This window comes from Trachemys scripta, chromosome 5 (genome assembly GCF_013100865.1).
Source record: "Trachemys scripta elegans isolate TJP31775 chromosome 5, CAS_Tse_1.0, whole genome shotgun sequence".
In the NCBI taxonomy this organism is placed as follows: domain Eukaryota; kingdom Metazoa; phylum Chordata; order Testudines; family Emydidae; genus Trachemys; species Trachemys scripta.
Genome location: NC_048302.1, coordinates 13,933,167 through 13,955,093, shown reverse-complemented (window position 1 = coordinate 13,955,093; position 21,927 = coordinate 13,933,167). Strand labels below are relative to the sequence as shown.

At 42.5% G+C, this 21,927-nt stretch overlaps 1 protein-coding gene across 1 annotated transcript in view; it reads right to left on the bottom strand.

The window, feature by feature from the left end:
* Positions 1–427: 427 nt before the first annotated feature.
* ANXA3 (annexin A3) overlaps positions 428–21,927 on the bottom strand; it is a 42,656-nt gene continuing 21,156 nt past the window's right edge. The window contains exons 5-13 of the mRNA XM_034772135.1: positions 21,113–21,226; positions 19,924–20,014; positions 11,670–11,749; positions 10,758–10,814; positions 9,504–9,597; positions 8,325–8,420; positions 6,654–6,712; positions 6,288–6,410; positions 428–1,562 (exon numbers count right to left, since the gene is read on the bottom strand). Coding sequence (XP_034628026.1) covers positions 1,503–1,562; positions 6,288–6,410; positions 6,654–6,712; positions 8,325–8,420; positions 9,504–9,597; positions 10,758–10,814; positions 11,670–11,749; positions 19,924–20,014; positions 21,113–21,226 — 774 coding nt within the window. The 3' untranslated portion in view covers positions 428–1,502. The remainder of the gene's footprint in view (positions 1,563–6,287; positions 6,411–6,653; positions 6,713–8,324; positions 8,421–9,503; positions 9,598–10,757; positions 10,815–11,669; positions 11,750–19,923; positions 20,015–21,112; positions 21,227–21,927) is intronic.

Below are 21,927 nucleotides of genomic sequence, written 5' to 3'. Positions count from 1 at the left end.
AATAAGAAGCAGGCAGCATTATCTCCCATCAATGTAAACAAACATGTCTGTCTGAGCGATTGGCTGAACAAGAAGTAGGACTGAATGGACTTGTAGGCTCTGAAGTCTGACTTTGTTTGGTTTTTGAGTGCAGTTATTTAACAAAAAAATATCTACATTTGTAAGTTGTGCTTTCACAATAGATTGCACGACAGTACTTGTTTGAGGTGAATTGAAAAATACTATTTCTTTTGTTTATAATTTTTACAGTGCATATATTTGTAATAAAAAACAGAAAGTGAGCACTGTACACTTTCTAGTCTGTGTGGTAATTGAAATCAATACATTTACTCCTGGGAGAATTCTGGGCCAAAAAATTAAATTCTGCATACAATTTTAAAATTCTGCACATTTGGTTTCTCAAAACACCACAACATAATCACTCCAGTTCCAATTATTTTAGTAATTTATTTCAAAATACTTGTCAACGAGCAGGTCAACAATACAGACAAGAGCAAAGAAGATTCCCCCGGGAGTAGACAATTAAAGAAACCCCTATGACAACCTGATTCCAGTTGGAGGGGGCTGTGTTGGGGCCCCCAGAGCCCAGATACTTACACCCCTAGAGTCTCCCCCACACACACTTTACTGTCCTGCCAGCAGGGGGCATGGCCTTGCTCTTCCTCACCCTTGGCCAGAGCTGGGTCTCCCAGGCCCTCTCCCGTCCTCAGGAGAATGAGGATCAAGCAGAGCATGCAGCCTACAGCCCTGCCAGACTAGCTCCACTCACTGTGAGCTGGACTCTGCAGAGTCCAGTGGCCCCTAGTGGCAGCCAGCAATTCTGCGGCGGAAACAGGGAATTCTGCAAAATTCTGCATTGTGGAGTGGTTTAGAATTCCCCCAGGAGTAATATATTTGAATGTTTAGAAAAACATCCAAAAACTATTTAATAAATTTCAATTAGTGTTCTATTATTGTTAACAGTGTGATTAAAATGGATTAATCTGAGTTAATTGCATGCATTAAACGCAATTGACAGCCCTAAAATATATAAAAATAAATGGTTCTCTTTGGAACAACTTCATTGGAGAAGAATCCAGTGTTTACATCATCAGTCCACCAATGCAAACTACCAAACACAGCCTTTGTAACTATCAACTTGACCTTCCATTAGTTTGTATTCTGCCACCACCCTACAGTAATATCACTTTTTCTGATGCTGTACAGCTGTAGAAAGACAGCAACTGTTTCCAGACAGACTTAGCTTACAGGGGAACACTATGTATAGCTGGAAGATCTGGCTTCTGATAGTCTAAGCACAGTTTATCCAGATGCCAGCAGGTGGTTAGATAACAGCCTGAAGAGATGCACTAAAAACAAACATCTGTTTATTAGGATACTTGATGAGAAAGCAGTCAGCATGTTGCAGTTTTACAATTGCTTAAATGTTTAAAAAGCTTCACAAGAAGCATTACTGTAGGTAGCAGAAAAGCAATAGCATGGCGCTCCTTATGAATTTACTTTCAGTCATCCCCACCACAGATCCTCAGTAGTGTGGTCTCGTAGTCCCCAGAGGTATCAGACTGTGCAGAGAAAAAAAAATAAAATAAGTGACATTAGTGATGATCACCTTACGCATCATTTGCTATTTTGAAAAGGATTTCTCCACACTCCCCCCCCTCCCCGCCCCCCGTTTTTTGGGCCAACAAGATACTTGATCCTCCTACTGAAATGAATAACTGAACTCCCATTTTCTTGACTGGGAGAAGATTTAATTCATCATGATTGCAGTAAAATACTGAACCAGTGTTGATAAAAAAAATCATGATTTTACAAAATTAAAAACATACATCAGACTTGCTGCTAGTTTTACTTTCCCCATTTTATAACTTTAAATTGCTGAAGAGTATGTTCGGTACTGGCTTTAGTTTCCTACGTAACATTTCAGATTTACGTTGAACTTCCTAGTACGGGGGTGGGCAAACTACAGCCTGGGGGCCACATCTGACCTGCGGGACCATCCTGCCCAGGCCCCCAGCCTCTGGCCTGGGAGACTAGCCCCCTCCCCCGCAGCCTCAGCTTGCTCGCTCCGCAGTCGGCACAATGCTCTGGGTGGCAGGGCTGTGAGCTCCTAGGGCCTGACCCGGTGCTCTGTGCTGGCAGCATCACCCGGCTCCAGCTGGGCGGTGTGGCTGTAGCGCCGTCAGCCACCGGTGCTCTAGGCAGCGCGGTAAGGGGGCATGGAGCGGGCGGGGGGTTGGATAGAGGGCAGGGAGTTTGGGGTGGTGGTCAGGGGATGGGGGTGCGGATAGGGGTTGGGGCAGTTGGAATAGGGGGTTGAATGGGGGCAGGGGTCTCAGGGGAGCAGTCAGAAAGGAGGGGCGGGTTGGATGGGGCAGCAGGGGGCAGTCAGGGGACAGGGATAAGAGGTGGTTGGATGGGGAAGGGGTTCCAGGGGGGCATGCCGTCAGGAATGAGAGGAGGGGTTGGATGGGGTGGCGGGGACAGGGCAGGAGTCCTGGTGGGGGCAAGATAGGAGGTGGGGGCTGGGCCACAACCCCCTCCCCGAACCAGCCCTCCATACAATTTCCAAAACCCGATGTGGCCCTCAGACCAAAAAGTTTGCCCGCCCCTGTCCTAGTAGAAAGGCTCCCACTTAAATGCACATCTGTGGTTAAAAAAAGACAAGACCAGGGCCTCAGTAACTTCCGTAATAGCCTGTGCTACATTTACAACCACAACCACCTTCTGATAGAGTGAACTTCCATAGGTCCAGAAAGCTGAAATGCTTTACGAGACTGTACTCCTCCATCAGGGGGGTAGTAATTTGAAATCACTGGATTTGTGCTTTTAAAATCGCTTAGGTGCTTAAACACAGATTTCAGGCTATTTGGAAATTTTGGCAGCATGTGTATATTAAAAAAAGAGGACAATAACTTTGTTATGTTTTGAAAGTCAACTGTGCATTAACAACGAACAATTTTGTTTTGAAGTGACAGACTTATGCTAAACAGGGCAGCCCAGAGGATTCAGGGGGCCTGGGGTCTTCGACAGCAGGGGGCCCCCCTGCCGCCAAATACCTGGCACTTCGGCGGCGGGTCCTGGAGTGGAAGGACCCTCTGCTGCCAAAGACCCGGAGCGGAAGAAGCTCTGGGGGCCTGGGCTCTGCGAGAGTTTTCTGGGGATCCCAGAGTGAGTGAAGGACCCCGCTCCAGGGCCCCTGAAAAACTCTCGTGGGGGCCCCACAGCCCAGGGCAAATTGCCCCACTTGCCCCACCCTTTGGGTGGCCCTGATGTTAAAGTCTTCATTAGCCCTCTATACTACAAACACCCTTGCACAGGCTTAACTCTGAGTGCAAGCAGTCCCACTGCAGTCACCGGGACTATTTGTGACTGAAGTTACACAGTGAAGTGTCTGCAGGATTACGGCCTCAGTTTTCAGTACTGTTGCCTGCCTCTAGAAGTCATAAGAGCCTTCCAGCAGCAGTATTAACAAAAACCACCCTTCCACTACAACTTACAACGTAGTTTGTTATAAAATTTTAATCTACATTTGCAGTGGCACAAATTTAAGTTTTTTTTACAAAGCCTCAACCTGATTTAAATCAATGGGCAAGTTTAAGTTCTAAATTAACCCATGTAAATTAATGACTCAATTGGTCCACCGAGTTCTAAACCAGTACTCAAAGACAGGCAGAAAGTAGCTGAGTGAAAACTGTTTAACCACAAACAAAATCCAACACCTTCAAACCCCAGCGCCTAAAGTTAGGTACCACAAATCTACATTTAGTCTCTTAAACGTGTGATCTCACTTTCCAGTATCACAGGGAACTACAGTGGTTGGTCATTCTGAAAGTCAGGCAATTTTCACTTTTGAACCTAAATGCAGATTTAGAAGCTTGTCCGTAGACAGCAGGTCAGAAAATGTTGACTACAGGAAGTTGCATTAGTTGAACTAATTGCTGTAAAAGGCTGTGTGTATCAATTTCAGTTTAAGCCAGGTTTATTTTGGTTTAGTTCAAACAGATGCCTAATCATTTTAAGCCACTCAAGCCAAAATTAAAAAAAGTGTGTTCAGAAAAGGGGTTTGCATGAATTCAACTAAATAGGTTAGAATGACACCGTTAGTTAAGCCAGTCCAACTTTCTCATGAAGACAAGAATCTAGGACTATGGAGGAGTCTTCTGCAGCAGAGTGCAGGTAATAAAGAAAGAATACATAACATTTTTCAAAGTGTTTGGATGCTAGAGTACAGTAGCATTATGATGTTACAATGACACAAGATTCTTTGAAGGCTGGATTAGTATTTAAATGGTATGAAAGATGTTGTTCCCCTACAAGCTTGTCTATGTCCTGGCATTTGTGTTCTACAGACATTAGCAATGTCATTCCATACATTTCTATTTGTTTCTCAATATAGGAATTAAGTTATAAACAAGTTGATAGTTTAAAGGGCTCTGGCCCATTCAGTGATCAGTACCAGCTGACCGGCCAAAAATGGAATCCCATGTAGGTTTGCAGAACTCATGCTTTGCCTGAACTAAGCAAAGCAGACAGGTTTAGCACACACTTTAGCTAAGACCAACCTAAATGCTATCATTTTCCCCAGTGCAGCTGTAGGATAATTTAGACTACAATTTCCACCAGATGAAACAAGCAACAAGGCCTTACCCTGCATCTACACTAGGAAAGGAAAGAGCGGACTTAGCTAGCTCTTTTCCTAATCAAGAAAGAGCCTCAGGCACCCACTGATTTTGTATGGAACTCTAGGTTTTATCCTAAAAAAGAATAAATAAAAACTCTATGGTGCAGTTAGTTGTGATGATCAGCTCTGTGCAATTCAGAGCTACGTATGGAACAGGGCTCATCACATCAGTTCCACCTCTAGCAACGAAACGTTGTGCATCAATTTATGAAAGAGGCTGACAGAAAAGATCACTCAAAAGACTATTTAATCCAAAGAAGTGTACTTTAAAAAAGAAAAAAAAAAAAAAAAAAAAAAAGGAATAATCTCCCAACCTCAGAAATTTGAGAAGTGTTGGAAGCTACTTGCTGGACTTAAAGCATTGAGCCGAGAGAGGATCTCTGAGAAGGACTGAGTGACATTTCTGGGGGGAAAACCACTCCCACTTTAATGGAAGCTGAAAAAGGTTGAATTAATAAGTCATTGGAAAGAGAAGGAAATTACAGTCAGTGTTGTAGGAACAGAACTTTAAGAACTAAACTAGTGTGTTCAACGTTATTTAAAATGAACAACTATCTCTAAACAAAGAGACATTAAGCACTTGGCATCACCTTGGACTTACACAACTATCCTGTTTCAAATAGCTAATAATGGTCCCTGATCTGCTTCTGAGACTATGAAAATTAGCTACCATACCACAAAACTAGTACTAGGGTGTAATGCTTGCCTGGTGCAGGTCAGCTGTGGGAAGTGTCACTGCAAGAGGCAGTACAACATCAGAAACAAGGTCCTACACCTGCCTTTTATAAATTTTTAAATTCCACTTTAAAACAGGATTAAATGATTCTCTTAATGTTAATGTCCTCTTACTAAAGCTAGGCAGTTCCAAACATTCTGGGTATCAGACAGTGTGGTGCAGTTCTGCCGTTATAATATATTGAGCACCTAGGAGCACCCAGTCCCCCTTCCCTGGTATCCTGCAGTGGTCACTGGTTACTTCATCTTCTCCATCTATACCTGTTCACTTCGTCCTCACGTGGAGTCAGCAAGCTAAGCTAATGGTTCACAAATCTCTGAACATGCATTGCTCACCGTCTGAGATCATCCCAGCTTGCCCATTGCAGGCTCGAGATGACCAAAACAAAGTCTTATTTTTCCACCCAAAATGCCCCACTTCCTTTCCACCCCATTCCCTTGTCAATTATACCCCCTCTCCCAATCTTCCTCCTAATCACCTTGGACTCCACCTCCCAAATAACTTGATCGAGTCTTGTTTGGTACATTGTGTAGAAAGAAGATACATCTGGCACAATAGCTCACATTCTTGTTTATTTCCTAGTCATCTCCTGCCTCCAGCCACCTGGTCTGACCTACTCAATTGCCATTTTACTCCATTTTGTCCAGAACACAGATGCTAAAGCTATACCCCTCTCCTCTTCAAACTCCTCTACTAACACCTCCTTGCTTACCCCCACTTAACTAGATTTGACACTTCCAAATAAAGCTTTTATATATATACCTCAAATAGAGAAAAAAAAATATTGAAAATGTTCTATTCCATGAGCACATTTGTTACATAACGTTGTTCCAATATGTAAAAATAGTTCATTACAATAATTCTTACTTTTATAGCAGCATGCAAGGAGCAGCCATAATGCTTCTTATATTCAGCTCGAATATCCAACAGGTCAATTTCTGATCTGGAAACCATGATTCTATTAAGAGTGAACTCATCAGTTCCAGCACCCTGATAAAACAGAAGAGAGCTGTCTAGTACAATACACCATATAAAACCATTATGCAAGTTAGGCTAAAACCAGCATCTACATCTAGAAATGGTATTCTCTTCCCCACTTAACCGGACTCCAAGAATTATCTGTGGTAAGGGACCAGTCCTGTGTTTATATTTACAGACATCACTCTTAGAAACCTAAGATTCTCTTAAAGATATACAAGAGTTCAAGAATGGGTATGGAAGCTGAAAACCTACCTTCAAAGATTGGTGCAGCCTTTCAGCAAAGAATGCAGGAGTGTTATTCACACATTGAACTATTAAAAGAAAAGTTGAGAGTTAGAGCAGGCCACTTAAACTACAACAATACCACCATACAGCTTTCTTTGGCTTACAAGCCCTCACTATAAATGGACAGGACATGTATGGCCAGATTTTCAAAGCTAGGTACAGTAACTCCTCACTTAACGTCCTCCCAGTTAATGTTATTACGTTGCTGATCAATTAGAGAACATGCTTATTTAAAGTTGTGCAATGCTCTCTTATAACATTGTTTGGCAGCTGCCTGCTTTGTCCACTGCTTGCAGAAAGAGCAGCCTGTTGGAGCTAGCTGGTGGGGACTTGAGGGTGGACTGGCAGCCCCCCTTCACCCCCCCCCCAATCAGCTCCCTGCTCCCCTACATTCCCTGTGTGGCAGCCGCCCAGCAGGCTATCAATTGCCAGGCAGTTCAGCTGTCCCTCCCCCCACTGCCATGTGCTGCTCCTGCCCTCTACCTTGGAGCTGCTCCTGGGAACTTCCTGCTTTCTGGGGGGGGGGGGGGGGAAGGAGAAGAGAAGAGGGGTGCTAATGTCAGGGTGTCTCCCTCCCCCCGCTCACCCCTTCTCCATACAGTGTGTGTGGGGGGGATGGACACGACAGGGCTCAGGATGGAGGGAGCTCTGTCTTGCCTCCCTCCATTTGTGCTGCCTTGTAGAGTGTGAGGTAGCATTAACAACAATGCATTAACCCTTGAGGGCTCAGCCAAGTGCTAGTTCATCATTTAGATGACAGACTTGTCTGGTGAAAAAAATTTCCCTGGAACTTAACCGCCCCTCCCCCTCACCCCCAATTTACATTAATTCTTATGGGGAAAACTGGATTCACTTAACATTGTTCTGCTTAAAGTTGCATTTTTCAGGAACATAACTACAACGCTAAGCAAGGAGTTACTGTAAATGCAATTGCATGCACCAGCCTTGTACCGGTTAATGCCTGACATGCATGCACAAGTCAGGTATATACACATATGCACCTGGCCAATTCTGCATTCACTTTGCAGTTCTCTTCCTGCTGATTCCCCAGGCTGGTAAACTACATACATTTTACACACTCACTCCCATGAGAGATGCACCCACTTATATGAAGAGTGAATCTATAGATATTTAATTAAAGCATTTTTATTGTTAAGAACAACACGACTTTATAGAACCCTCAGGCCTGCCCTGAAAGTAAAATACCCCATAGTGCTACAGAAATGGTTCAGCACTATGGGTGGCTGAAGTCGGGGATGGGTCACCAAAGTATGGTGGAGGGTTTTTTGGAACTTGCCTAGAGTCAGTATAAATGATGGAGGGGGTGCCTGGTCTATAGGACTTAGCACAAAGCAGTCCTGGTGCAGGATTAGGGCTGCTAGATGCTACCACTGTACTAATTGTAACACCAACACAGCTGAACATAAGCTACAGAACTAACAAGCTCTCCTCTTTTTGTAAACCTAAGTCAGTGTTACCAATACTTACTGCAGTGATACTGCTTATCACTAAAAGCAAGAATTAAAGTCACTGTAAATCAAAGGTATTCTGACTAATATTTTACCTATCCTACTTTTTTTAAAAAAGGCACAGCTTGTTTTCAGCCATGCCTCCCCACCTGTCCCCCAAGAATCTTACCAATGGCTAAGAGTAAATCCTCAAAATGCCCTGACATTTCACTCTGTATACTTTCTTCAATCGTCTTCTTGCTGAGGTTCCTGTATTCATCAAATGCTAAAAAGATAAACAGTTTGTTGATACATATATCACAAGGAAATTACTCAGTGTTCTCATGTGTCAGGCTCCATTTGGGGTCTGATCCAAACCTTAGTGAAATTAATGGGAGTCTTTCCACTACCTTCAATATTATTTGAAGCAGCCCTTTGATGAACACATACCATACGATGAGAGCAACAGTGCCATCATTCTAAGCCAATCAAGGTATATATGTAAAAATATTAAGGAATAAACCACCTTCAAGTGCCATCATTTTAACATACACCACTTTCTCTCTAAAGGCAATTGGCCTCTATTCTTTAATGCAGCATGTCAGACCCTGCTTCAGTTAGCCCATTTACCCAATTGTCTTGCTTTAATAATCATAAAATTAAGACACTCGGATATATTGAGTGGGTGGAGACAAATTTTATCCACTGAAGGCTTTCACGATCGCTGGGTTTTTGTTTTTTTTCCCCATAAAGAAAAGAGGGTGTCTCATGCAGCACATTCCATTAGTCATAAGGCAAAGATGCATTCAGTGATTCACAAAATAGCAAACAATTACTTCCTTATCAGAGGCTTGCTTGGTCCCCAAGTCTGCATGACATTTGTACATGCTGACAATTACATTTAAAGCACGCTATTCAATCCACACAGTCTTTGGAGACAGGGATAAGTAAAAGACCACCTGCTGCCTGGGTTTAAGATCAAACTTTCCATCTCTTCTCCTGCAAAAGTGGGAATGAAAATACCTTAGAGTAAAACTGCACAGGAAGAGCCCACTTCAAAAATCTACACACACGCTGATATGTGGCACACTCAACAAGGACAATACATGCATCTTAGACCTATTGTTTCAAATTGCAGCCTTCCATATGTGAATAGATACAGTACTGCTCATCTTCACAACCATGAGAGCTAGAAACACTCAGGTTTTTATTCTGCAACCTTTAGCAAAAGCTGATGGACGCAGGGAAGTGATGGTGGGACAATGAGTGGCACCTCAATCCAAATTACACATACAAATGCTTGGCTATAGAAAACAATCATAATTTAATAAGAAATATCACAAAAATGGTACAAAAATCAATTTCATACTTCGTTTCAGTTGTGGTATGCTCCTAAGGCACAGAATTTCAGTGAACTTATCTTCATCTGTACCCCACTTCTTCTCACCAGCATTATAGAGAACCTATTACAAGGAAAGAAAGGACATCACTGTGGCCACTAGACTAGACCTCAAAAGAAGAATGTTGAGCCGTGCCACTGCAAACTAGTCTCTGCATTTTCAGTAAGTTTTCTGAAGACAGGATTCTGAACCTGGGCGATGCAATGGACTTCATTGCAGTGCCATAGTGTTGCTGTCATGAGCTGCTGAAACTCAAGCCTGGAAAATTGAACTAGTTCGAGAGAGAGAGAGTAGTCATAAAAAGCAGAACTTGCCTGTCTATTGAGCTACACTGGACCATCTTATACTGTGGAAAAATATGACTCCCTTAAATGTCTCAAAATGAGAAGCTATTTCCAGGAATATGACAGCATGGAAACATTTGCTTTCTAAAAGATGCAATTCATCAAAGTGAATGTTAGCGTTAATTCCAATGCATCAAATACAAATAGGACTTTGTAAACAACGTGTCTTATTCAGGAATGGGGGTTCCTTGGAGCTTTCCCGGCCATCCATTCCACTCAAGGGCATCAGTGGCTGTGGTGTCTTCTTCAGACAGAGGCTTCACTATAATCCTCCCACTGGCCAAACTGGGGATGGTGTTTTATAGATCCCATCAGCACCACTCACATACCAGCCCCAGGCAGGTTTTGAGAGCATCATGAGCTGCACTTGCAGTGTGTTGGCCCAGGATTGCTGGGCCCAAATTTTGCACCTCACATGGTGGCAACAAGGAGAAGGGCAATCCAAAGTTCTACACTGTTAATGGGAAGTCTAACTAAAATGAAAAAACTTTCCCCATAGGCCATTTAAAAAAAAACCCTCAAAGAAACCCATGTTCATGTTCACTCTCACCACAGATAAAATGGTAATACTTACACTTCAAAGGTGACTATAGCAGTTTAACAATGCATTGTTGGAAATTGGGAAACTGGGTACTCTAGACTGGATTACATATAGAAAACTAATGCCAGTGATAGGAAGGAGTAGGGGGAAAAGCCTAATCTCATGATCTCCCTGCCCACTCCATTTCAACTTTGGGGTGTTCAAAGCTCTGAATTTCTTGGGTATGATCCATCCCTGTAAGATGCCGATTAGCAGCTAATTTTGTATTGCAATAGGGAACACTTTATATCTACATGCCAAACGCAGCTTTGTTCAGTCATTGGTTTGCTTCGCTGTACCTGTGCGTCCTTCTTTGCAAGATGTTCATCCACTTTTATATTTTCATCTCTTCTGCCCTGCAATAAAGAGAAATGAAGTTTAAAGCCCATAAAGGTGCAGAATTTGAAAGTCTCAAATACAGGCACCTTCTCCCAGTCACCACCCAAGAATAATTATTTTAGATTGTGATAGCTCTTGCCAGCATCCTTTTACACCCCAAATTAGTCTGACAGTGTCATTAATAGCATTGCGGGGGGAAGGCAGAGTATGAGCATTTGGGGCCTCCACGTGTGGTCTAAGGCCAAAGCCACCACTCCTGCTATTTCTCCTCTTTACCTGACCAAGCCTGGAGCGGTGACTCCCCCTCATTATGTTCAACAATGCTGGGGTCCAATAGGAGAGTGATGAATGAGGGAAACTGCATCATTCTGCTTCTTATGGGAATAGGACAGAGGCTGACCCGTCAAACTTTGGATTTAGTACTCCTGAATGGATCATGCAACAGCAAAGGCCATAGCCACGCCACAGCATGAATTGCGCATTGGCTTCAATGTGCAACTCCTCAAGCCTGATCTGCAACATCCCAACTGCTATAGTACAAAGAGTCCAAGAAGAGAATGCCAGTTATGGTTACTTGTGATAAAACTATGGGGCTGCAAGTGGTATAAAAGTAGACAAGGATAAGAGAAGACCAAATCCATCTCAACCGAAAAGTCCAGATAGGAACTTCAATCTCTAGAGGGGAAATATCAGTACTCTAACCTACCATGCCACTCGCTTACCTTAAGTTTAAATAAGCAAAGCTATGCACACCCTAGAAGTACTGTATCAGTTGTCAGAGGATTCACTATGACTGCTGATATTTACAATTTCAAGATCTAAATGTCAATTCTGTACAGTAATGATGTTGATTGTCAGTTGACGGAACTTACATCTGCTAGAGTTAATAGGGCTTTTCTGAAGTCACCAGAGGTGTCAGAACTGAGGTCATCTCCAAGACTCTTCTTATATACTAAAAAGAAAAATAATCAAATTTAATTGAATTCTGTAATTTAAAAAACAAAACAAAACAAAAAAAAATCAAAAGGTAAGATTAGCAAAGGCATCTGGATGACCAGGGAAGATCACTGACCAGTAACTGATGTGTTGTAGCCTTATCATCCTAGCCTACCCAGCAACAACTCTGACGTATCAATGTTATGGTACTAGGCAAGATTCATCACTCCACTGACATAGTTTAGCCCCACAATCCAGCCTCTTCTCCTTAGTACAGTCATATGCATGGTCATATCTAGGATCAAAGAATGCAGGCCATACCTACAGAATGGGGGATTGTATCCTGGAAAGTGGTGACTCTGAAAAGGATTTAGGGGTCATAATGGACAAGCAACTCAACCTGAGCTTCCAGTGTGATGCTTGTGGCAACAAGGGTATAAATTCTTAGATGTATAAACAAGGAAATAGTGAGTTGGAAAGCGATCTCTCTCCCCCCCCCCCCCCCCCGGTAATCTACAGCACTGGCGAGACCAATACTGAAATAGCACGTCCAGTTCTGGTGTCCACATTTTAAAAAAAGGACTTTGAAACATTGGAGGGGGTGCAAACAAAAGCCTTAAAAAAGTGACTTGAGGACAGAATACAAATGCTGTACACAGTGAGAGACTTAGAGTCATCTGTTTAGTTTATCAACATGAAGACAGGTGATTTGATTACAGTGTAAAAGCACCTTTATGGGAGGAAAACACCAGGCTCTTTAATCTAGTGGACAAAGGCATAACAAGAACCAATGGCTGGAAGTTAGACAGACAAATTCAAAATAGTTTCTAACAGGGAGGGTTTTTAACCATTAAAACAAACTATTAAGGGAAGTGGTGGATTCCCCATCTCTTGAGGTCTTCAAAATCAAGACTAAAGCACATCTCCAGTTAAGGAATCCAGTCAAACAGAAATTATTGGGCTCAAAACAGGGGTAACTGGATGAAACAAAGGTCTTTGCAGACTGCCCTGTGCTTGTTACATCTTCAAAGCAGATGTACAACTGCTTGGATTTTCCTCAGTGAATATAAAATTTATGGACATTCTTACCTCCTGCTTCCTGACTGGTGGGGCTAGAATACTGATGTGGCTGTTGCCATGTTGGATGGAAGAAGAGGGACCTATATCTAGCACCTGGAAACTATGACAGGAATTCTGCACATACCACAGAGAAATTAAAATTCTGAGAAGTAAAAAGAAACTGCTCCATTATTGTACTATTACTTGCTCATCTAACAGAGTTAATGCTACAACCATGTCCTTTTTCTTAAAGACTTTTAAAGCATTTCCCCCAAACCTGAGTTTGGTACAGTACAAAACAAAATATTTACCATTTCTGGGTTTACAGAGTCATTTATAAATTCAAGTGTTGCAACTGTTGTAGTAACAGCAGCGATGCACGCCAAGGCGAGGGAAGAAGTGTAACATAAAACCAGAGAACTCCAGAACAAAATGGTGAACTGAGAAAGCGCAAGAACTCCAACATCTTGTTAATATCCACAATACGTGTGGTTTCTTTAGTGCCACCACGGCTATTTATGGGCCAATTTGCCATGGCATGAATCCTCTGCGCTCCAAGGATGGAGCCACACTTTTGAAGGACAACAAAGCCATCAATTCTTGCTGGAAAGAACATTTTGAAGATCTCCTTAACACTCAGGAAAATGAGATGCCCTATTGTCACCCTCTTCAAGAAAGGGGCTAAAGTGGATTGTGGAAATTATTGTGGTATCTCCCACCGAGCCGTTGCAGGCAAAGTTCTGGCATGGATCCTTGCAACCAGCCTTCTGCCCCATCAGAAGAAATTTTACTGGAGTCACAGTGGTTTCTGACCAAGTTATGGAGCTGCGGATATGATCTTCACAGCACGGCAGCTGCAAGAAAAGTGTCAGGAGCAAAACCGACCACTCTACATGGCTTCTATTGATTTAACTAAAGCCTTTGATTCAGTGAACCACCGTGCCCTCTGGATTGTACTTTCTAAGATTGGATGTCCTGATAAATACATCAGTGTCCTAAAATTGCTTCATAACATGAAAGTGACTGTTCTGAGCAGCACTGGCTCCCAGAGTGAACCTTTCAAAGTACAAACAGGAGTCAAACAGGGTTGTATCATTGCTCCAACCATTTTTGGTGTTTTTATTGCTGTTAGTCTTTACTTAACTGCTGGGAAGTTTACAGCCAGCATTGAAGTAGTTTATAGAATGGATGGAAAGCTGTTCAGGCTTAGCAGGCTGAAAGCCAAGAGTAAGATCTCCACAACATCTATTGTGGAACTTCAGTCTGCTGATGACAACGTAATCTTCGCCCACTCAGAAAGACCTTCAAACTATCTTGAATGTGTTTGATGGTGCTTATGCAGGTCTTGGTTTCACTCTTAATATCAAGAAGACTGAAGTGCTCTATCAGCCCTCTCCAAATAAGGTATTACATGTCCCATCTATCAAAATCAATGGAGTAGCACTGGAGAATGTCGACCTTGGAAGTAATTTTTCATCCAAGGCAGATATTGATGCAGAAATTCAACATCGCCTGAGCTGTGCCAGTGTAGCTTTTTCTTGTTTATGGCACAGGGTTTTTGAAGATCATAACACTCGAGCAGACACCAAACTTCTTGTTTATCAAGCTATTATTCTTCCAACACTCTTGTATGGGTCTGAAACTTGGACAACCTATAGACACCACTTGAAAGTCCAAGAGGTATCATCAGCGTTGCCTTCGTAAGATTCTGAAGATCAAATGGGAAGACAGGTGCACCAACATTAGTGTTCTGGAAGAGGCAAAGACCACCAGTATAAAGGCAATGATCATCCTTCAGCAATTCTGCTGGACTGGTCATGTTGTTGGCATGCCAGACCATCGCCTCCCAAAATAGGTCCTGTTCTCTTAGCTGAAAGAAGGGCACCGTAACGTGGGTGGACAACAGAAGCGTTATAAGGACTTGCTGAAGGACAATCTAAAAAAGTAATATTGACATTGACACTTGGGAGACACTTGCCCAGGATCGGTAAAATGGAGTGAAGTCCTACGTGATGGTCAGCTGCATTTTGAATTTGCTCGCCGACAAGCTGATGAGGACAAGAGGCACAGGAGGAAGGAGAGACTGGCTTCCAGTCATGGTCAACGCCTCCTGCTGAGCCTGAAAACATCTGCCTTCATTGTAATAGAACTTGTGGTTCAAGAGTTGTCCTTGTAGCCACCTGAGGACTCATAACTCCCATGGAAGAGGATCATACTCGGTAACAAGTCATCGTCCATCACCACACCACAGGTTACAATTAAAAGCAATAGGTTTGCCAACTTGGGAGCAGTGTTTGAGAACTAAGGGGAGATTTGACATTTTTACTCCATTAATAATCTTCATAATTCCCTAATTATTTAGGTACTTATATGCCCTCAACACTATGAGCCACAAGGGCTGCATCATCTGCAAACAGGTCCCTTAAGATGATCTTCTTCAGCTTTGTCTTAGCTCTGAACCTTGCACTGTTAAGCAAATCATCATCTCTGGTGCTAAGATGTTCAAGAAGTTGCCTATCACAGAACATGTATTGAGGCAGGAAGGAGAAGTAAATATTAATATCTGTTGGCAGATGATGCAACATTTGTGGCTCAGAATGTTGATGCTTTACAACATATTACAGTAACTCCTCGCTCAACGTTGTGATTACATTTCTGAAAAATGCTACTTTAAGTGAAAAGATGTTAAGCAAATCCAATTTCCCCATAAGAATTAGTGTGGGGGGGGGGGCAGGGTAGGTTCCAGGGAAATTTTATTTGCCACACACAGTAAGTTTTCGAACAATTTAATACTGTACACAGCAATGATGATTGTGAAGTTTGGCTGAGGTGGTGGAGTCAGAGGGTGGAAGAGGGAGGGATATTTCCCAGGGGATGCCTTACTGCTAAATGATGAACTAGCACTCGGCTGAGCCCTCATGGGTTAGCACATTGTTGTTAATGTAATCTCACACTTTACAAGGCAGCATGAATGGAGGGAGGGGAGACAGCATGGCAGAGAGAGAGAGATGTGCATTGCCCCTTTAAGGACGCTGACCTCACTCTAAGTACACTGCCTTTTTAAGTAGTTCAGCAAGTGGAGACAGCAGCTGCTGCCAGCAAGCTCTCTGTCCTGAGCCCTGTAGTTGTCCCCCCTGCTCTATGGAGATGGGGTACAGGAACAGGGAGACAGCATCCCTTTTCCCCCCTCTGCACCTCCAAGGCAGAGGGCAGAAGCAGCACATGGCAGTGGGGGGAGGGACAGCTGAACTGCTGGCAATTGATAGCCTGCTGGGCGGCTGCTGCACAGGGAACTTAGGGAAGCTGATAGGGGGGCTGCTGGGCCACTCTGGTTCCAAGCCCCCACCAGCTAGCTGCAACGGGCTGCTTTTCCTGCAAGCAGCAGACAAAGCAGGCGGCTGCCAAACAATGTTATAAGGGAGCATTGCATGTTCTCTAATTGATCAGCAATGTAACAATGAAACAACATTAACTGGGATGACTAAGTGAGGAGTTACTGATTCATGCAAAATCTTTGGGCTAGCAATAAGTGTGACAAAGACTGTTCTCATGCACCAAGGCTCTTCAGAACCAGTTCCAGAGATCTTAGATGGTAGTTGTCTAGATGTCGTTGACCAGTTTTGCTACCTTGGCTCTATTGTAACCAGCAAGGTAGATTCTGATGCTGAGCTCACTAGTACAATTGGCAGAGCAGCTAGAAACTTGGGTCTTTTGCAAGACAGCCTGGAACAACAAGTTGTCAACTAAAGTGAAAATCCATATTCAGAAGACATGTGTTTTATCCACTCTTCTGTATGGCTCAGAAACATGAACAACTTATGCCAAAATATCAGAAGACTAAACCGTTTTCATATCAGATGCCAACTTGGAAGAATTTTACACAAGCAAGACAGGGTGACAAATGTGGAAGTGTTAAATCATGCTGCTAGGTCATTCATGGGACGGTTGATTAGTAAGAAAAAAGATGCAGGTGGCTTGGACATGTCAAGTGAATGCCGGATTACAGGATCCTGAAGTGTGCGCTGTATTCGGAAGCTCGAAGGGTCTAGAAAGAAGCAGACCACTGCCTAGATTAGGATGCTTCCAAAGATGGATTTAGTATCCTTTAGAACAGGGTTCTCAAACTGGAGTTGTGAGGTTATTACATGGGGGGGGAGGGTCACGAGCTGTCAGCCTCCACCCCAAACCCCGCTTTGCCTCCAGCATTTGTAATGGTGTTAAATATATTAAAAGGTGTTTTTAAGTTATAAGGGGGTCACACTCAGAGGCTTGCTATATGAAAGGGGTCACCAGTACAAAAAAGGTTTGAGAACCACTGCTTTAGAATCTGGGAAGGCACTGCAGAATGCCACTCTGGCTGGTGGACTCAGCTTGTCGATTGAGCGAGGGATTGAGGCAGACCGGATCAAGATTTGTGAAGACTGGTGTCAGAGGTGGAAAGAATCTGCTGTTTGGATTCAGAGCCTTGCTAGTGTGTGGGTGTGCGCGCTGTGGACAGGACTGTTACTCATGCATCGGACTGAGTAGTCAAAGAACTCATCGGCACATGCCCCATGCTCTGTAGAGAGCCATGGTGCCATTGATATACCCTCATCACTGTAGTATGCAAGAGACTCTCAGACATTTGTAAAAAGAACAGAACAGGAGTATTTGTGGCACCTTAGAGACTAACAAATTTATTTATGGACTACAGCCCACTTCTTCGGATGCTTATGCTCTAATAAATTTGTTAGTCTCCAAGGTGCCACAAGCACTCCTGTTCTTTTTGCGGATACAGACTAACAGCTGCTACTCTGAAACCTGTCAGACATTTATGGATTTTATCCTTGCAACACCTTGGGGAGGAGGGAAATTTTATCTCCATCTTAGACAGGACCTAAACTAAGCAACTTGTCCAAGGTCACGAAGAAAGAGTGCATCTGAGGTAGGAATTGACCCCAGCTCTCATTCTAGTACCCTATTCACATATGCCATACTTCTGTCTCCACAGGCTTTTCCATGCCAGACTAACCACCACCACAGTGACATTTTCACTAAAGGGAACTTTTTTGCTTTTCATTTGTTTTACCTCCTGCCTTTTGTTTGCAAAGCTTCCTGTAGAAGATTCTATAATGTGTTACAGTAGGCAACTCAAACTGCTCCTTATATGGTACTTTAACTAGCCTATCACACAAGAACTGTAAATCTCCTAGTTATGAATCCAAACAAGGCTGTACCCAGCATTAGGTGCATCTGTTTCCAGGATATGCGTCCACAGTTTGCTCTTCTAATGTGAAAATCAACCTCACCTGCTATACTGCTAAGCAATTAATCTCCTGGGAAAGGAGCAGAATTGTTGCCAGTTACCATTAAAAAAAGCAATAAAAATCTCAGATTTTCCTGTATCTATGTATACACACAGTGACGGAAACCACATGTTCTGGTACCTGATCTTTTAAAATGAGAGGTGCAAGAAAGTTACTGCAGTGCTGTCAAGCGCCTTTGGACAGTGTGTTGCAGCTTGAAACGGACAGTATTTTTTAAATAGCATGACAATGAATTGCTCCGAGAACATGTATGGCAAATACACATTGAAAAATATTTACTTAAACTTCAGTCTATCCTAGAATTAACACTTATGAGACCAATAGGTTACCGGATGCCATGCATGCCAAAGAAACATCTCTTCTGTGAATCACACTGGCTATGCTATGAGCTGGGGGGGCGAGTCCTAATTTGTGTGCACATACACGCGTTAGCCCAATGAGAACTAGTGGGAGTATAAGTAGTAGTGCTGCTGCAGTGGCACTGGCTTACCTGTCCTGAGTACATACCTGTGAGGTTCAGGCAGGTTTATACTTGGCCTTACTGCTGCCCATGCTACTGCAGCTACACCGCTATTTATGCTCACATTAGCGCTCACTGAGCTAGCCTGGCTACCTGTATGCAAGATGGTAACCACACCCCTAGCTCATAATGTAGATGTAGCCATAGTGCAATGCTTCATAACCTGTTCTGTGCATTTTTCCAAATCACTAAAAATAATGGACCCGATTCTCTGGTATCCACTGGGTACAACTGGAGCGGCAGCCCCAAAGGTGCTGTTTGAAGCTCCCATATTATGGAGCTGGTTCTATGCCAATCCTGGTGTGACAAATACCAGCCTGAGATATACTCAAAGTTACTTCGGATGGCTCTATCCCATAGGAGCAAGTAGGGTAAATTGGAGTAACAGGAGTGCTCTGGCCACGCCCCCTCAATATTCTTATGCTGCAGGAGGGGGTGACATACGAGCCACTGGAGTAATCTTCCCCTGTAGAGCCAGTGGCTTTACTGGCCCATTTGTGCCATCAGAGCCGCGCAAAGGGGCCAGAACACAGTGGAGCATCTGACCCAAAAAGTTTTCAGAAACCAGCACCCTCCCCCACAGCATCTTAAACTTGATATTAGGTATGTACAGACACATGCTGTTCGGTAAACACACACACGATTCAGAAGTGCATCACTTGTTAAAATAATTCTCCACGACTCATGTGCCGAGTTTGTTCGCAAGGAGTTTGCATGGCTGAGGCATTTGCCCCTGAAGGTGGAGCTTATAATGAAAAAAAACCAGTGACAAATCTTAAAGTCATTCCTATTGGCTGCTGTTTGTACTGTGCACTTTAAAGTAATTACATGCACAACTCTAAAGGGAATGAACCTAATATGCAAGATATAAAGGAGCACATCACCACATTCCTTAAGGGAAAACATCCATTACTGGCCAAGCCATGCATCTGAAACTGGAATTTGGCTGGAAGACTAAAATTTTGCCCTCAGATGCTGGCACATGGCTCTAATTTCAACAGGAACTGCCTGCACAGGTGTGTACTTAAAAAGCAAATTTGTTCCCAAATATGGAATTGTCCTGTAGGTAGTGGAGTGGTACGACATGCTGAATCACCTCATGGGAGTGCATGTGTCTGCTAACAGCATAGTACACAATCTTTTGTAAAAACTGCAATTATTGCAAAATACTTTTTGTATCTAAAGCTCAACTTTCCAAGTTCAAAATAACCTACTTGAAATGATCTATGAAAAGCGACTATCGAGCACTGGATAGGATGCAATCAGGTAACAGTATTAATATACATATGTTTGAGAAAGCATTACCTGTATAGTATGCCTGGGATACCTCTTTCATTTGCTTACTGCTCCTGGAGGCTAGGATTTCTATCAGTGCTTTTTCATTAGTTCCACTACCCTAAAAAAAAAAAAAAAAAAAAAAAAAAAAAGGTCATACAGTTTATTACAAGGAAAAAATGCAGTTTTTATAGAGGTTGTTTGGGGATTAGTTTCAAGTGACCTGAAGCAAGAATTCTAAACATCACACATTGCACACTCTTGAGGTCCCTTCCAACTCTGATATTCTATGATTCTATGAATACCCAAAATACTGTGATTTCAAATATCAAAATTCAGACAATTCACATTAGCAAGAAAATAATGTTTGTGAAAAGATTCAATTACTGAAATGAAAAGTTATTTGAGCCTATCAAGAGATGGCTCATTAGCTTTAACAGTTTCTCAAATCTGCAGATAAGGGAATGAGCCAGTGATGAGAGGCCAGGTTCTGCCAGAATCCACACGCAGCTCTGAGAACGCAGGTCACTCCTACATTTCAACACATTTGACATTCTAATCTCAGGGCTTGAGCACAGAGCAGACATGCCAAATTAAGTGTTGTTTTAGGGTCCTGAAATAGAACTAGACAGAACACCAAACTCAGATTCCCACTTACAACGAAGTCAGGATTTGAAGAGAGTTTCCGGCAACGAATAGCTAATAAATTGTGGCATGGTTTCCCCTGCCACCTTATAACTAAAGCACTAGAAGTGTCATAGCCCACCAATATGCTATCTGAAAAATGGAAAAAAATTTCCAATCACCCTGATATTTTGCATAACACACTAAGGAGTAGAGATAGATGAACAATTTCACCTTTGTTTTAACAAGATTCCATTTTGACCAAAACAAATTTCAGTGAAAATTTGGTTCTGGTCACTTTTTGTCATTGTTTTCCAATTAAACTTTTTTGAAATATTTTGAAAAAAGGTCATTTCAGATGTGTGGAACCCTGACTTCCCCACTCCAATATATTTCCCCCTCCCCAAAAGTAAAAAAGTTTTAGTATGTTTCCTCTCCGTACTGAAACTAAATATCTTTTCATTTGGGGAAAAAATGTAATGGAAAATTTTAAACAAAGTATTTTCATTTCCTTTGAACATTTTTACAAAATATATTTACCTTTTTTCAAACTGGCTCTAAATCAAAAGAATGAAAAATTTGCTTGCAGACTTACTTTCATGGATTTCTTAAGCTGTTTAGCATCGAACACAGCTGGTGGTGTTACAAGTGCAACCATAATACGCTCCAGATTGCCCGAGAGATCACTCTTCAAGTCATCTTTCAGGTCCTAAACAAACAGGGAAGACCCAGGATGATTAGCTTGCACAGATCACATTATTTCCAGATGAAATGGCAGTTTAGGGAGTTTAGTTGTTACTACTGGAATAATTCCACCCTGCTTCTCCTCAGTCACTTTACTTTCAGAAGCATCTTGCTCATGGCTGTGTTGCTTTTTGATGTTTCCTTCCCAAAAAACTACTATTATTTAGAAAGCTAATTCCACTCTTTGAGTAGGTCCCATTCAAAATTAAGGCCAAATTAAGGTCAGCCCACTGAATTTTTTTTTTCTTAAAAAGACAGTCACAGAAATGTAGATACTGATTCTCAAGTGGAGAAGGCAGGGAATCAGATTCATTTGTTAGTTAGTCCAGTAAAAGGTAACTGCAAATGCTGGAAAAGGGGCCTTTTAACTCCGAGCCTTCTCATTTGTCATTTCCCAAAAATACATGGTAAGAGTTACTTTATTTATAGTGCCTAGTCCACACTGCAACAGTAGCATTGGTTTGGTTCCCCGTGTTTAGGGCATGCTTCATGGTGCACTGAAAAGAGTTTGTAGAGTTAGTTTTTTCCTTAATCAAAATATTCCTGCTCTGTTCCCAGAGCTGGCTACAAATTCAAATGGAGTTACTTAGATGCATTAATTTCTCATATGCAATCTCAATCAAGATCGGTTAGGGTTTGTGCATATACAGGTTAGTTTTGCATAAT